We start from the raw sequence: 15,204 nt of genomic DNA, 5'->3' as shown, positions 1-15,204 counted from the left end.
CCAACAAAACATTGGAAAATGTTATTACATGTTTGCAAGTCATGCAAACAAGGCTTCTTTTGATGCAATTTCAATCCCAACTCTTGAAAGATGAGTTGATGGATCTAAAAAATAAATAGCGAGTGAACATTCTAAACTATTCCTTATTCAAAACAACCCTCTCTTTGATGATAATGATTTTGAGTCCACTCAAAAAAAAAAACTTCAATTGCAAATATGATGAAGTTGTACATGAGGCCACTAGGGTTTACAGATATCGAAATTTGCAGACCTTGGGTTTGACCTGGAGAGGAATAGGATTAGAGTAGCATAGCTTCTCAGGAGGGGTCAAAGCCTGACCCGACAGATGGTCAACGAGGGGTCCATAGGGACCCCTACCTTCAGACAAATAATCATGCAAAAACAAATAGCACAGGAAGGTGTGCGAATCACAGGGTATGAAAGGTCACAGAAAGAGGAAGGAACCAGCAAGGGGAGGAGACAAGAGGTGAACAAGATGGAAGACAGCACTCAGAAACTGAAAGGAAAGGAGAGCGAAGGTAGAGCAAACAGAAGGAGCAGGGAGAAGACAGCGCAAGCACATATTACTCAGGAGAACAAACAAGCAGAGGAGCAAAAATATGGAGAAGAAGAAGCCCTGGAAAGAGAGAGAGAGGACAAAGGGGACAAACCAAACAATCTCAATGACAAAAAAAGTCGGGGACCATGCAAGCCTAAAACAACAGAAGCCCTAAGGGTGGTGATCACAGACTCGAAAATTCAAGCCTACAGAGAACACATGACTGAACACGCAATGATCTGCAAGTTCGTGGGACTCTGGCCAATGGAGAGAGCACTGTGTCAATGGATCAAGCAACAATGGAAACCCAAAGGTGATGTTAGACTGCACTTAGGGGCCAAAGGATTTTTCACTGTTTTTTTTTCGAATCTAGAGGATAAGGATAGAATATTTGATGGGGGACCTTACTTCTTTGCTTCAGCAGGTCTCTATATGAGACCTTGGAAGCCTAACTTCGTGCCAAAGAAAGAAACCTTTAAGCAGGTGCTAGTCTAGATTCGCCTATTCTCCCTTCCAATAGACTATTGGGGCTACTCAACTCTAAAACAGATAGGTGACAAACTAGGAACTTTTATCAAAGCCTCAGAAGCCACTCTGCAAAGAAGATATATGTCCTGTGCACGAATCTGTGTGGAATTGGATGTGTCGGGGGCTTTGCATGAAGGACTGTGGTTGGAATACAGGGATGAGGACTATTTCCAAGCTATTGACTATGAGAAAATTCCATTTCGCTGCAGGAAGTGTCATGAGCATGGACATTTAATAAGAGAATGTCCATTAAACAGATCAGTGGAAGAACTTAAGGGAGAGCAGGTGGAAAAGAACAGGGATACCTTCATAAGACCAAGAGCAAGACAGAGAGCAAACAGGAAACGACCGATCAGAACAGGCGCAACACAAGGTAATACCAGTAATGCTTTTGAGGTTTTGGAGACTGAAACTGAATTAGAGGACCATAATAAGGAACAAAATACCTCTGAAGCAAACAAAAATAAAACAGAGTATGCAACCAAAGCAGTGGATGAAAACATTCAAAACATCACAGAACAGACTCAGGAAGTAACAGAAGGGACAGATGAAGATGCAGAAATGTTGATGAATGACATCGGAAGTGAGGATATGGAGCTCAATGAGGTGCTAGAGCAGGAATGAGTTAACCTACCAAACATGGTGGAAAACTGGAAGAAGCAAGGGATGGAAAACATTCTGGAAGAGGAGGTGAGAAGAATTAATGAGCTATTTGTTGCAAGACAGAAAGCAGAGTTGGATAGGCAAAACAAGAATCTGGGCATAGCAAAAGGAATGGGACTCCATACAAAAAGCCCACTTCACACTTCAAACAGCTTTAAACAAAGGAAGAAGAGAGGGCGCAAATCCAACAATGAGGCTCTGCAGGAACTGGGAATACTGCTTTTAAACTCTGGTAAGATGAAAGCTCTAGAAGCTTTTTCTCTTAATCACTAATTTTCCCTTTAGTTTTAAATGAAATTCATCTCTTGGAATGCCAGAGGGCTCAATAGCCAAACTAAACAAAGGCTCTTAAAGAGGAAGGTCCAAAAGGAAAAACCTGATATTGTATTTGTGCAAGAAACCAAATGCGCAAGTAACATTATTGATAATGTAAGCAAAAAGCTAGGTAGACAAATGAAATACATGGAGACTACTAGTCATGGATGGGAAGGAGGTTTAGTCACCCTGTGGGATCCGCATGTAATCAATATCCTCTCAGCTGAAGCTAATAGATCCTTTATAGCTCCAGAAGTTCAAATGATAGGCAACTCAGAGACTTATCTATGCACCAACGTTTATACCTCAGAAATTAGAAGATAAATACATTTTTCTTAGAACTCTTTTGAATCTGAAGCTTAGATATCCCAGCGCGAAGGAAATCATAGGAGGAGATTTCAATATGATCACTTCACTTTTACAGAAGAAAGGAGGGATCAGGAGACTCAACAAATATTCTGAAGCTTTCTAGATTTCATCGTTTCAGCTAAATTAGTGGATATTCAACCCAAGAGTGGGGCCTTCACTTGGAATAATAGAAGGGGAGGTGAAAGACAAATCGCCTCTCATCTTGACATATCTCTTATATCTGAAAGCATTCTGTTGGAGGGAGTGGTAGTAGAATCAGACATTCTACCTAGTGGAGGGTCAGACCATTGGCCCATTTCTCTAATTGCTGCGATCCAGGGCACTCCTAGAAACAAGCCATTTCGATTTGAGAAGTTTTGGCTTAATCACCCGGACTTTATTCAACTTGTTGAGAAGTGGTGGCATGAACCGATGGACATAAGAGGCACCAAAATGTACAAATTACAAGGTAAATTGAGATACATCAGAAATAAAATCAAAGCATGGAATGTAACAATTTTTGGGAATATATTTAAAGAGAAAGCCAAAATAGAGGAGCAGCTAGAGCAGATTCATAATGGATGGATAACTGGAGATAGCAACTCAGACTCTGCAGACCAAGAAAAAATTTTGATGCAACAATGGCAGCTTCGCTGCCAACAAGAAGAAACCCTATGGAAGCAAAAGTCCCGTATTCAGTGGCTAAAGGAAGGGGAACAGAACACCAAATTCTTTCACAGATCAGCACTAGACTACAGAGGCGCCAATAAAATCCTCGGTCTCAGAAACGATCAGGGAGACATTCTTCAGAATCATCAAGGAATCTCAACCCTGCTCACTACGCATTTTAACAGCATAGCTCAGGAGCCTGAGGTGGACAGAACATAAGCAATCGCTAAACTCATTAAATCCATTCCCAAAACAATCACCAATGAGCAAAATCTTGCATTAACTAGGGAAATCTCTCTGGAAGAGGTGGAAGAAGCTGTGAAGAGTATGCCGAATGACAAAACGCCTGGGCCTGATGGCTTTACCATCAACTTTTATAAAGCCTGCTGGGAAATTGTCAAATCTGAGGTCTGGGAAGTGGTGGAGGACTCTCGGCGCTCAGCCTCAATTCTCAAATCCCTAAATTCTACTTTCCTAGCCCTGATTCCCAAAGAAGAAGAAGCCAACACCCCAGCAAAGTTTAGGCCCATTGCTTTATGCAATGTCATTTATAAGATTATCTCTAAAGTTATTGCCAATAAATTGAAACCCATTCTTCCGAGCCTCATCTCATAAGAAAAATCAGGGTATGTTGAAGGAAGGCAAATTCTGGACAATATTTTACTGGCTCAGGAAATGATTCATACTCTTCAATCCAGGAAAATCGCAGGCATGATGATGCAACTGGACTTAGATAAGGTAAACTGGAACTACCTTGAAGCAATCTTAAAATATTTCGGGTTTGCCAATCAATGGGTTAAATGGATTTTAGCTCTGATTAAATCTACCAAATTTTCTATTCTGGTTAATGGCTCCCCTGCCAACCAATTCTCCCCCTCACGAGGAATCAGACAAGGAGACCCTTTATCACCGTTCCTTTTTGTTATCCTGATGGAAGGTTTGAGCAGACTCATTCGCAGCGCTAAAGAGGAAGGAAAGATCAGAGGGTTACAGCCCCTGCCCCATATTCCAGCGACCACTCACCAACAATTTGTTGATGATACAATGTTGCATGGTTCTCCTACAGTCAAAGAAGCCCTGGGCTACAAGAGGATCCTCAATCTTTTCAGTGAAGCCTCAGGTATGGAAATTAATCTATCTAAATCTACCATCTTTTTCTTCAATACGCATCTAGCTGTGCAAAAAAATATGTCTAGCATTCTAGGCTTCAGCAGAGGAAGTCTGCCCTCGAGGTACCTAGGCGCTTCCCTAACAGACAAACCTTGGCAAAAAGTACATTGGGAGAAGATCCTAGCCAATTTGGAGAAGAGATGTCATCACTGGACCCATAGAGCTCTCAATTTTGCAGGGCGGCTAGTGTTAACTAAAGCAATTCTGCAAGCTATTCCTCAATACTTGCTCTCCATAATCCCTGCTCCCAAGGGAGTCTTGCAGAAGATGAGGGTGATTCAAAGATCCTTTTTATGGACAGGAAACGCAGAGAAGAAAAAGTGGGCACTATTGGCATGGAATAAATTGTGCAAACCCAAAAAGTTGGGAGGGTTAAACCTGCTAGATCCCTTTACCATTAATAGAGCCTGTGGGGCTAAGCTTTGGTGGAAATGGCTGAAGGAACCCAATCTTCCTTGAGCTAGACATTGGAAGGAAAAATACGCTCCATTGCACAGCACTCAAGACTTAATCAGAATGCAAGAGAATCCAAAAGGATCTCCGATCTGGAACCTTGCAAGGAGTAATCGAGGTATTGTACAGGAGAATAGCTTTTGGGAAATTCGTAATGGGGAAACGGCCTTGTTTTGGGAGGATGCCTGGCAACAACTCCCGAAATTAGAGAGGCCAGAGTTTGCAGACCTGCAGAGAAATTATCAAGGGCTGGGGAGAACCACGGTGAATCACTATTGGAATCCTAATAGCAGGGACCTGGAATGGAGAGAATGGACGATCAATGATACAGAAAACTCAACTGAGGCTAACAACGACGTCAGGAACCTGCAGAATCTATTAAACAAAAGAAGAATAAGGAAGGCTGATGACAGAGATCAACTAAGATGGGGAAAGCAAGGAGGGGGCTACTTCATGCTCAAAGAAGCCAGAGAGTGTATCGAAAACTCAGAGCCAGTCGAAGAGGTTCAATGGAGCAACCAGGTCTGGGATTCTCAATTCTGGCCGAAAATTAAAATCTTCCTCTGGCTCCTAATGCGCAGGAAAACTCTCACATGGGAGAATCTCCGCAAGAAAGGGTTTTGCGGCCCTTCTAGGTGCCCCATGTGCAATAAGGAAGAAGAAACTATGAATCATCTCTTCAACACTTGCGAGTGGGCTAACCACCTGTGGAATTGGGCGGAAAACACTTTGCAGCAAACGGACAGAACCAGAAATTCCATCCAAGAGACCATTGAGAATTGGCGGGGCAACTTTTCTAGTAATCAGAGGATCAATACCATTTGGAAAATAATGTCGGGGTTCATCACATGGACAATTTGGAAAGAACGAAACATAAGAGTATTCTTAAACGAAACCAGAGATATAATTCACGCTCTAGAAATTATTACCCAAAATGTAAGACAATTGGTTCTTGTCAAAAGCAAAGCAGACCAAGATAACAAAGTATCAAATCGGGACTTACAAATTTTAAAAGCCTTTAACCTGGATAATGGAATGAGTGTGGCCACATCAAATCACCAACAGGAGAGTACCAAGTTGAGTATCTGGAAACGACCACCTGTAGGCTTCCTCAAGCTAAATTTTGATGGAGCTTCGAGAGGCAATCCAGGAATGGCTGACATCGGGGGCATTATAAGGAACAGCGCAGGAGAAATTCAGCATATCTACAGCAGAGCCTTAGGAGAAGGAACGAACAATGAGATGGAGTTCGCAGCTATGGAACAGGGTCTCAGAATTCTCAGAAACTTACAGGCAGGCGCAGCGGTGGTTGAGGGGGACTCTCAGCTTGCGATAACAGCAGCCAGAAAGATGTATGCGAGAGCCAAAGCTAGTAAGGTCACTCAGCACTAGAGACTGGCTAAAGTTACAAAAAACATAGCTAAACATTTTGGGTGGCTGAAAGGTTTGATCTTTCAGGCTGTTAGACGTAAAGCCAACGTAGTCGCGGACCATCTGGTGAATTATGGTATAGAGAACCCCACTAGCATATTGGACAGCTGTTGGCAGGATGTCATATGCCCGGAATTAAGAGATAGGTGTACCCTGCTCTCGAGGCAGGGTTTGATGAATGAAAAGTAAGGCCGAAGGGTCGGCGCTTTAGGTAAGGTTTACGACATGAGTAGGATCATGCGTACAGCAGGTAGATTTAAAGGTTGGTAGAGGAGCGAAGGACAGGCAGTTCAGGAGCATTCAATGCTCGAGTAGGAGGAAGGTATTCGCATCCGATACATGATCAAAAAGAATGTGCGCCGCCGACACCCTTATAGTAGACGGTACACTTGGCATGCTTTGGAGGATGGCAAGGAAAGTGACCGTAAGGGCAAGATATCAAGCCATAACCGAAATAATACACCACCTCGCAGGAATAATGATGACAAGACCTGCGGGCAACAGGGAGTGGATCGGCATACAGCCAGTGAATCCCCCAATCTTATCTATTTATTAGTAGCTCTACGCATAGGCAGAGGCACTGTTTCTTCGATTTGGAGGCTGAAACACTCTTCCTTCGGTCGTAGAACGTTGTGCTGCCTGTCGAGTGTGGTTGAAATCATGGCGGGAGAGGGAAGTCGTAATGCTTCGGCCAACAGATATTTAAAAAGAGCTCGCGAAGAATATGAGACCCGCATCTCGCAGAAAGAAAAACAGAAAATCGAGGAGTTGGAGGCCATTTCCACGGAGGAGGAGGAAAATTTGAAGGCTCAAGAGCTAGAGAAGGAGATTGACGGGATTCAGGACCCTGGCTTGATTACAACGCGTGCAACTCAATTTGTGCGAACACAAGCAGAGATGTGGAGAATGAAGACAATGTTGGCCAAGGCTCTGAGTATGCAGTGGAACTATTCTGACCAAGTGCGTCAAGCCCAACAGGCAACTGCAGCTGCGTCAGAGGAGCACATTGCAATTATGGAAAGCTTAGAGTTCAAGATAAGCGCACTGGAACAAAAATTTGACAACATTTCAAAGAAACTCTCAGTTCTAATTAGTCTCTTGAGGCACACTATAGGTCCTGATGCTAGGCATGCTGAGGATAGGATGGAGGAGCGCACTGGCAATTTTCAGAACACTCGTCCAGCGCCTGCTCAGGCAAGCAAGGCTAAGACAGCGTCTATGCCGGATACCTCCAAAAATTATATTGTTCTTGAAATGTAACGGGTTTTGGCTTTCGTTCTTGCTGAATTCCTGAGGTTGGGTCAGTTGTTGTATCTACCTACCCTGGTGGGTTTTCTTGGTTTTGTTATATTTTTGCTCAGGAACTCATCGTTCATTGTCTGCAGCTCTAGTTGTTTAGAGGTCTGGTCTCTACTGCTTTTGTCAACCCCCTTTTTCTCTGCCGCCCTGCGTGGTGTGCCCGGGGTCGTTTGGCTGGTCTTTGTGGTCATCTCTTGGTGAATGCTCTGTAAAATGGCAGTCTGCTGTCTGCTCGTGCAGACCTTTTGTAAAATATGTATTCTTACGCTAATATAATACGCTGATTTACACAAAAATAAAAATAAAAAAAATGATGAAGTTGTACATGTTCAAATTCAACATGATCTTCCCAACAACATTGTAAGGTTGTGGAAAGGAATATAGTGCAACAGAAATCGACACATGGGATATGATATGAAAAAAAACAATAACGTTCATACCCTATATTACTCCAAATTGATTAATTTTGTGAGTGGAGGGTTTCTTGACGAAATTTTGAACACTCCAAAAGTTAATAATACAATGATATTGAATAAAAACATAGGTTCCAACATTTTCATATATTTGGTCACACGGAGAGTCATTGTTTTGACCTCCATCCTTGTCTTCATTTTGAGAAGATCATAAATCACCTCTTTGAAAAGTGCTAAAAGACGAATAAAGATAAGAAAACAATTCATTATGGATGATCAAATATTGGAAATGGAATTAAAAAATAATGAAGTTTCATAAGTCTTACTATCTAGGAAAATCAAAGGCAAAGACACAATTAAAAAAAGGATAAATGACAAGAGAAAAAACTTTATAACAATTCTTCCATATGATTTTGGGCATGATACGGATCCAATTTTGTATGTTATCTAAAATTAAAACACGAACCATAAATATGGTACTTTCTCCTCCTCAATGTGGGGAGCACATTGATGAAAATATACTCTCTTAACATCTTCAGGGGGGGTACAATGATGGAACTCTCTTTCACCTTAAGGGGGAAGTGAACATGGCTAATGGTAAATGAAAACCACCAAAATTTTCAATTAAAATTGGTGAGTGGTAAACCAAAACCGCCACCTTGTTCAAATCAAATTGGTTAGTGATTATCCAAAACTACCACATTATTCAAGTAAAAATGGTTAGTGGTAAACCAAAAATCACTAGTATTGATGGACGATGGTTAATGGTTAACCAAAAACCACCAAATCTAGTGAATATTGTTAGTGCTCAACTAAAAAAACTATTGAAAAAAGAATCCAAATCTCAATCTTAGATCCCTTAAATTATGAAGTATTGAAGAACAAAAGAATCCAAAGCTCGAGCTTGGATCCCTTCAACATACTTCTCACCTTGCAACTGACAAGGAGAATATCACATAACAATGATAATAGTCAGGATTCAAGATTCAAAGTCTTATTAGTCACAAAAAATAATTAACATTTGTAAATTTTAGCATACGAACTGGTCTCCTCATATCTATCAATAAACAATTGGGATAGTTTGAAGAATGGGAATGTTAAGACATGGTAGTTATTCACTTCCATATGAATTTCTAAAAATCAATATATTGGAAGTTTCTCAGGAATATCTACATTAAATCTCAATTCAATAATTTTAGAATGAAGATGATAAAAGTAATTGTGAATGGTAGAATTATTTAGACTTGTGAATCACGGGTAGGGTGGGGAATGCTAGATTGTGAGTACCTCGACAATCACAAAGTGTGAGATCAAATTTATATGAATTGTAAACTTTATCCATTGATGAGGTGTTGTCATGATCCATTGATGAATTGTTAACTGCATCTAGATCTAGAAGTGGTTGAATTAATGTATTATAAATTGTTATCATTAGATCAATACAATATGTCGAGAATGGCATAAAACATTTTCCATCATTGCTTGTTGTGCTTGCTTGTTCTGTAGTTCTTCACAATAATATCATCCATAGAGTTGTGAAAGATTAGGTTTTGATTTGAAGGAACACTACCATTAGAGAGAACATACAAACACAAGATTATTAGTCATAACCTTCTTTATACATCCTTCAATAAAATTTTCTTCATATGGTGAGACAGAGTCATCACAGAGAAGTTAGAAGTAGTTTTCTTCCTAGAGATTACAACTATCGATATGCCAGTCAACTCAAGCATTATCTAAATCACCCCAAGTATATATCCCTCTAGAATATTTTTCTAATAGAAGTATGCATTTCACTAATATTGCTAATGTCTCCTAAAATTCTCACCAAATTAGCAGAACTTCCATAACTTATTGTAATATTTCTTAAATATGTATAAAGTTCTTAATATTGTCATTTGATCCTCCCATGGCATGTTTTTTCAACATTTTCCTACTTTGGGCTTGCTAGGGTTCGATAGTGGAAATTTGTAAATGTTGTAGCACATTACAATTGATCATAAGCATAACATTTATTAAACAAAACCCAAAAAAATCCTCTATCCAATGGCATTGGTTTGGTTGCAATTTGGGAGCTCTATTAAAAGATATATGTTCTACAATCTATGTAATTGTAATCATAAAACCCTAAAATCACTTATTTTAAATCAATGATATCTCACTTTCTAGATTTTTGTTGGGACAATTTATTTTTTAAACTTGGATGTCTTTTCACAGGAACTCAAATATGCAACTGGATTCTTTAAATTCTTTTCATGAAGGTACATGAATTGATTTGAGTGTCATGACCCTATTTTTCTTTACAAAATGTAAAAAAAAAAAAGGAAAAAAAAAAAGTATTTTTTGCTCAAGAAAGAGTTTTGACATTGCTTGTTATGATCCTTAACCCTTACGCTTGAATCACAAGAAATGATATTTAGAAATGGTTACACTTTATTTATCAAAATACCCTCAAGGTAGGGAAACATTATACAAAGATTCTTTTATGGAAGGAACATGATCTTGTTCACTTGCCCCTTAAGATAGGGAAGCTTCTCAATGAGCTAAGCTCTAATACAAAATACTCCAATAGATGATTCATAAGGAGGACCCCAACCTTATTTATAACTAGCTACAAAACCATAACGCTAACTATGTAGTGGACCATATTTAATGTGGCCCATTTACATTAACTGCCTAATAGGCCTTGTTTAATGCAACCAACATAGTGGACCTAGTCTATGTTATGTCAAATGGCCTCCATAACTATACTATTATAACTTTGTTGGAACCTTTTCTCCCGCCACCACCACTATTACACTCCTATGGAAGATCCCAACATATTAACAATACATAAATAATTGATAACAGAGTTGCCATATGAATGAGAATACTCAAAAGTTCATGTTTTTATCATATGCCACATTTAGTAGCTATTTTTACCCTTGTTTCAAAAAATGATGCTATTGGTAGCACCTTTTTTATGGGAGGTTGGTTAAAATTGCAACTTGTTTAGAATTGTGCCCTTAACAATTGATATCATTGTGGATAAAACCTATTAATCTTTAAATCGAAAAATCATACCCCTAGTAGCATCAATTTTACTTTTGGAGTTAAAATTACAACTCAATTGAGGTCATATCCTTGGCAACTAATACCATGATAAATAAGAAACTTAAAATTACCTCCTTAGTTATAAAGTAGTATTTGTTGAAAAAATATTTATTCATCATTATTTAAAATCACATTGAAAAAAAAAAAAAAAAAAAACATAAACAAAAATCTCAGCCGATCAAAAAAAATAAGATTGTTTAAAAAGATAAAATTTAGAACAAATCTTATAAAAAATTAATTTATTTTCAAGAACAATTTTTTAATTTTTATTTTAACTTTTAACTTTTGAATTTTTGATAAAATATTTCCTTAATGTATAACTTTTCCTTCAAATATTATTTGAATAAAAAATCCCAAAAAACAATTTTTTCTTTATTCATTTATTCTTTGAGTCCCTTAAGGCAAATCCCTTAATTCCTGGAACGTAAGTAAACAGGTTAATGACCCAAGGCCCAGAGGCATCTTGCAGGAGTGAAAGCCTGCCCCCTTACGGACCACCAGCAAGTTATTCCAAGTGGCGTGGTTTTCCTTGATTAATGGTGATGAGTCAGCCTACATTCACAGTTAATAACCATAGATAATTATCGTCACTGCTAATTTGACGACTAAATTATAATAAATTTTCTCACCTATAAAAAATAAATCCCTTAATTCCACTTAATATATAAGATCAACATAATTTGTTCTCATATTTGTGAGTCATACTAATATGGCCCCTAAAAGCGCTGTAAAATAAGTAAAATAGGAAAAGCGATGACATGGATTATTCACTTTAACATGCCTAGAGCGCAATGTTTTGAGAAAAGCGATGACATGGATTTATGTCTTTTTAATGTTCAAAATCAAAGGAAAGGCATAGAAAATACAATCAGATTGGTCAATAGATTCACAATACAATATATTAGTCAACTTCTAGTACATCCTCAAAGATGCATCGAAGTTATTAAGAATGTTTCTTCCAAGTTACGAGGGGAGCTAGTAAATGTGGAGGGTAAAGTTTATGGGTGTGAGATCAATTTGGACACTTCATACCCATTGTTAATCTCACAAAGCATGTGTATGCTTCCTCAATGGAAACAATATCTGGAAGATCCAGATAATGCTAAATCATAAAACTAAAAGATATTTCTAAAGTCATTTGATTTTCTTGATTTTATTAGAATAACATGTATCTTATAATGTATTTCTTCATCAAAAGTAGGGGAAAACTTTGATTTAGTTGTTTTGAACATGTATTTATGCAACCCACTTCTATTAGAAAAGGGTACACATTTTCTTTCTTTTTTTGAAAAAAGTGCCTTGTTCACTTTTGTCCAGAGTTCATTTTTTGGGAAATCGAGAGCCCATTTGTGAGTTTAATATTCTATTTTTGGAAAATTGTGTATTGATTGTTATTCAAACAATTGTTTTTGGCATATTTAGTAAAATCTCACAAGGTATTTACTATTTTAGACTTATTTTTTATGGGTTTATCTGACTTATGCATTGTTGTTAATCATTAGATTCATGTTATTATATTAATTCATAGTTGGGCCGTTAATCATTAGATTCATGTTATTATATTAATTCATAGTTGGGCCGGTGAATTGCTATAGTGAGTAATTTTTTCATTTAACTATTTATTTAAATGATTTATTCATTTTAATTGTTTTTAAATAATGTTTGAAATTGATGGAATATTTCTCTTTTTAAGTTGTTATATGATGTTATTTAAATTTCATTAAATTAAGTTCATGGGATAGGATATCATAGAATAGATTAGTTTATTTATTTTCTGAAGATAGGTTAGAATTATATTTGAGATTTATAAAAGCTTCTACGAAGTCTCTAATTAAGGAGCAATTTCATTAGTGGCATTAGTGGCATCTGAGTCCATATACTAGTGAGGATCACCATCCCAAATGAGAATAGGTCTATTTTGGGACCTTAATCAAGTAATTTCTCTTATTATTGACTAGGACATTTCCAAGCATCAACATATAGTAATGAAATGCAATGTAGGTTTTAACCATGCATAAGTAATTGATGCAAACATATTCTTAATAAAAATAGAAAAGATGCTAATACAAATACTTTAACATAGTTATATAACCATAGAAACTCCAAAATCAAGAAAAACATAAAGATTTTTCTGTGTTATTCTATCATTAGAGTGCTACAATACAACATGTATATTTAGCAACATCTGTAAACTGCCAATCCATTAACCATGGATTAGAAAATAGCCATAGCTCTTTAACCATAGTTACAAACAGTAAAATGGAAAATCACATGTTTAAAACCACCAAAAATAGATGCAAAAAAATGCTTAAATTTTCTTTTGCAGGGGCCATTGCCTATGAACCCCCACGTAAGGGGAGCTAACACTAGCACACTCCTACGACTAACCCCTCAACTCTAAACCTGATGCAATGAATCACACATGGGGTAGTCATGCAAAGAATATAACACATACCCAACGTGCACACATTGATTCTTAATAAACAAAAAAAATTAACATTGGCAATTGCATATATGCATAGATATTTACCTTGGAAACCCAAACAAGGAAAACCAACATATTGTTTAGAGTTGGACCTCCAATTTTTATCATTAATCAACTTCATTGTTTACAATACAATATAGAGGATCTTCCAGCATCCAAAACCTCAAATCCATTAAGCTAGATTAGATTACAACCTGAGTTCCTTAATCAAAATGAGAAAACCATGGGCTAAAACACCATGCATCACAAAATCACCAAAAGAAAAAAAAACCATGTGGCCAAAATGGACAAGCATAAATGCAAAATACCCATTTTTTTTCTTATTTCAGGTGATTTTACCCACCTATGACCACCCCCACCCCCCCTTATGCTTGCCAGATACAAGTCATGCATAGGGCTAGTCATGCAAAGAATACAACACATACCCATCATTCTCCCACTCTTCGTTTTCTTTGTATACAAGGGGTGACAAGATTACATAAATCATTGTCTCTCTACACCAAGAGAACTTCCTAGTACTTATAGACATTGTTAATGGATATGTAACATTTTTTAAAGTTTCCACTTTCACTAGAAACACCTTCTTGTTTACAACCATGTCTCTCACATGTTGATACTTAACACCAAAATACTCTGTCTTAAAATGATAAGTTGGGTTCCTTTCCAAAAGGAATGTACTTTGATTTTCACAATTTAACCTTACAACTCCCTATAAAAGCCCAATACCTTAACATAATTCTTGTAACCATACAACTTCCTTACTTTCATGAGTGATTCTCATGCATTCAACTATTGTAATTGAGAGTGCCACTACAAACTATCTCTTGCTCATCCAATTGATTGCTGCTCCAAATAGGTTAAACACGTAACCACTTGTATACATTGTATGATTTGAATTTATAGCCCAACAAAGTCATGTATGTCCAATACTCTATCTTCTCCAGGTCTTCCTTGATAGTGATTCCATAACCTATAGTGCCATGGAAATATTTGAAGACCCTCTTTACAATTGTATAATGTGCCTTCCTATTTTTGACATATACTTGCTCAAAACTCCCACCGTACGCATAATTTTTGTTCTAGTACAGGTCATTGCATACATCAAACTCCAAACACCATTGAAATACAAAACATGGAGCATGTCCTCTTCCTATATCTTGGGACAATGATCTGTAGATAACTTTACAACTATGGAAATAGGGACCTTGACCAAAGTTTCATATTAGCATGCCATCTTTTAATTTCCATGCCCAAAACAAAATTTGTAGCACCAAGATCTTTCGTGTCAAATTTAGATGACAATTGGGTTTTTACATCCTTGGAGATTTCCTTGTTGTTTCCAATCAAAAACATATAATCCACATAGAAGGCCATAAAAATAAAATTATCATATTTTAATTTAAAGTGCACGTAGTGATCAACTTTTCTTCTTGTCAAACTAGGTCCCAATATATATGTATTAAACTTTTGATACCATATCCCTGGAGATAACTTTAACCCATACACGGACTTTTTAGCTTGCAAACCAACTCTTTGTTACCCCTCACTATAAATGTAGATTTCTTCTTCTAATTCCACATGTAGGAATGTTCTTTAAACATCCATATATTCTACTTCAAGATAAAAAACAATGGCAACAGATAAAAGGAATCTAATAGACGTTAATTTAGCAACAAGAGAAAAAATTCACCAAAGCCAATTATCTCTACTTGGAAATATGTTTTCGCTACTAACCAAACTTTGTATTTCTCCACTTTACCTTTTTCATTCATCTTCTT

At 37.4% G+C, this 15,204-nt stretch overlaps 1 protein-coding gene across 1 annotated transcript; it reads left to right on the top strand.

Annotated features, from left to right (window-relative positions):
- The first annotated feature begins 1,726 nt into the window (after window positions 1-1,726).
- LOC149261399 (uncharacterized) lies at window positions 1,727-3,301 on the top strand. Its single transcript, XM_089368989.1, has 2 exons — window positions 1,727-1,982; window positions 2,553-3,301. The coding sequence occupies exons 1-2, from the start codon at window positions 1,727-1,729 to the stop codon at window positions 3,299-3,301; spliced, it is 1,005 nt and encodes a 334-aa protein (XP_089225115.1).
- Window positions 3,302-15,204: the final 11,903 nt, after the last annotated feature.

This window comes from Pinus tabuliformis, chromosome 6 (assembly GCF_031772625.1).
Source record: "Pinus tabuliformis cultivar Carrire ecotype Pingquan chromosome 6, CPIR1, whole genome shotgun sequence".
Lineage (NCBI taxonomy): Eukaryota > Viridiplantae > Streptophyta > Pinopsida > Pinales > Pinaceae > Pinus > Pinus tabuliformis.
Note: the sequence above shows the minus strand (reverse complement) of the source record. Positions and strands in the feature narration are given on the sequence as shown.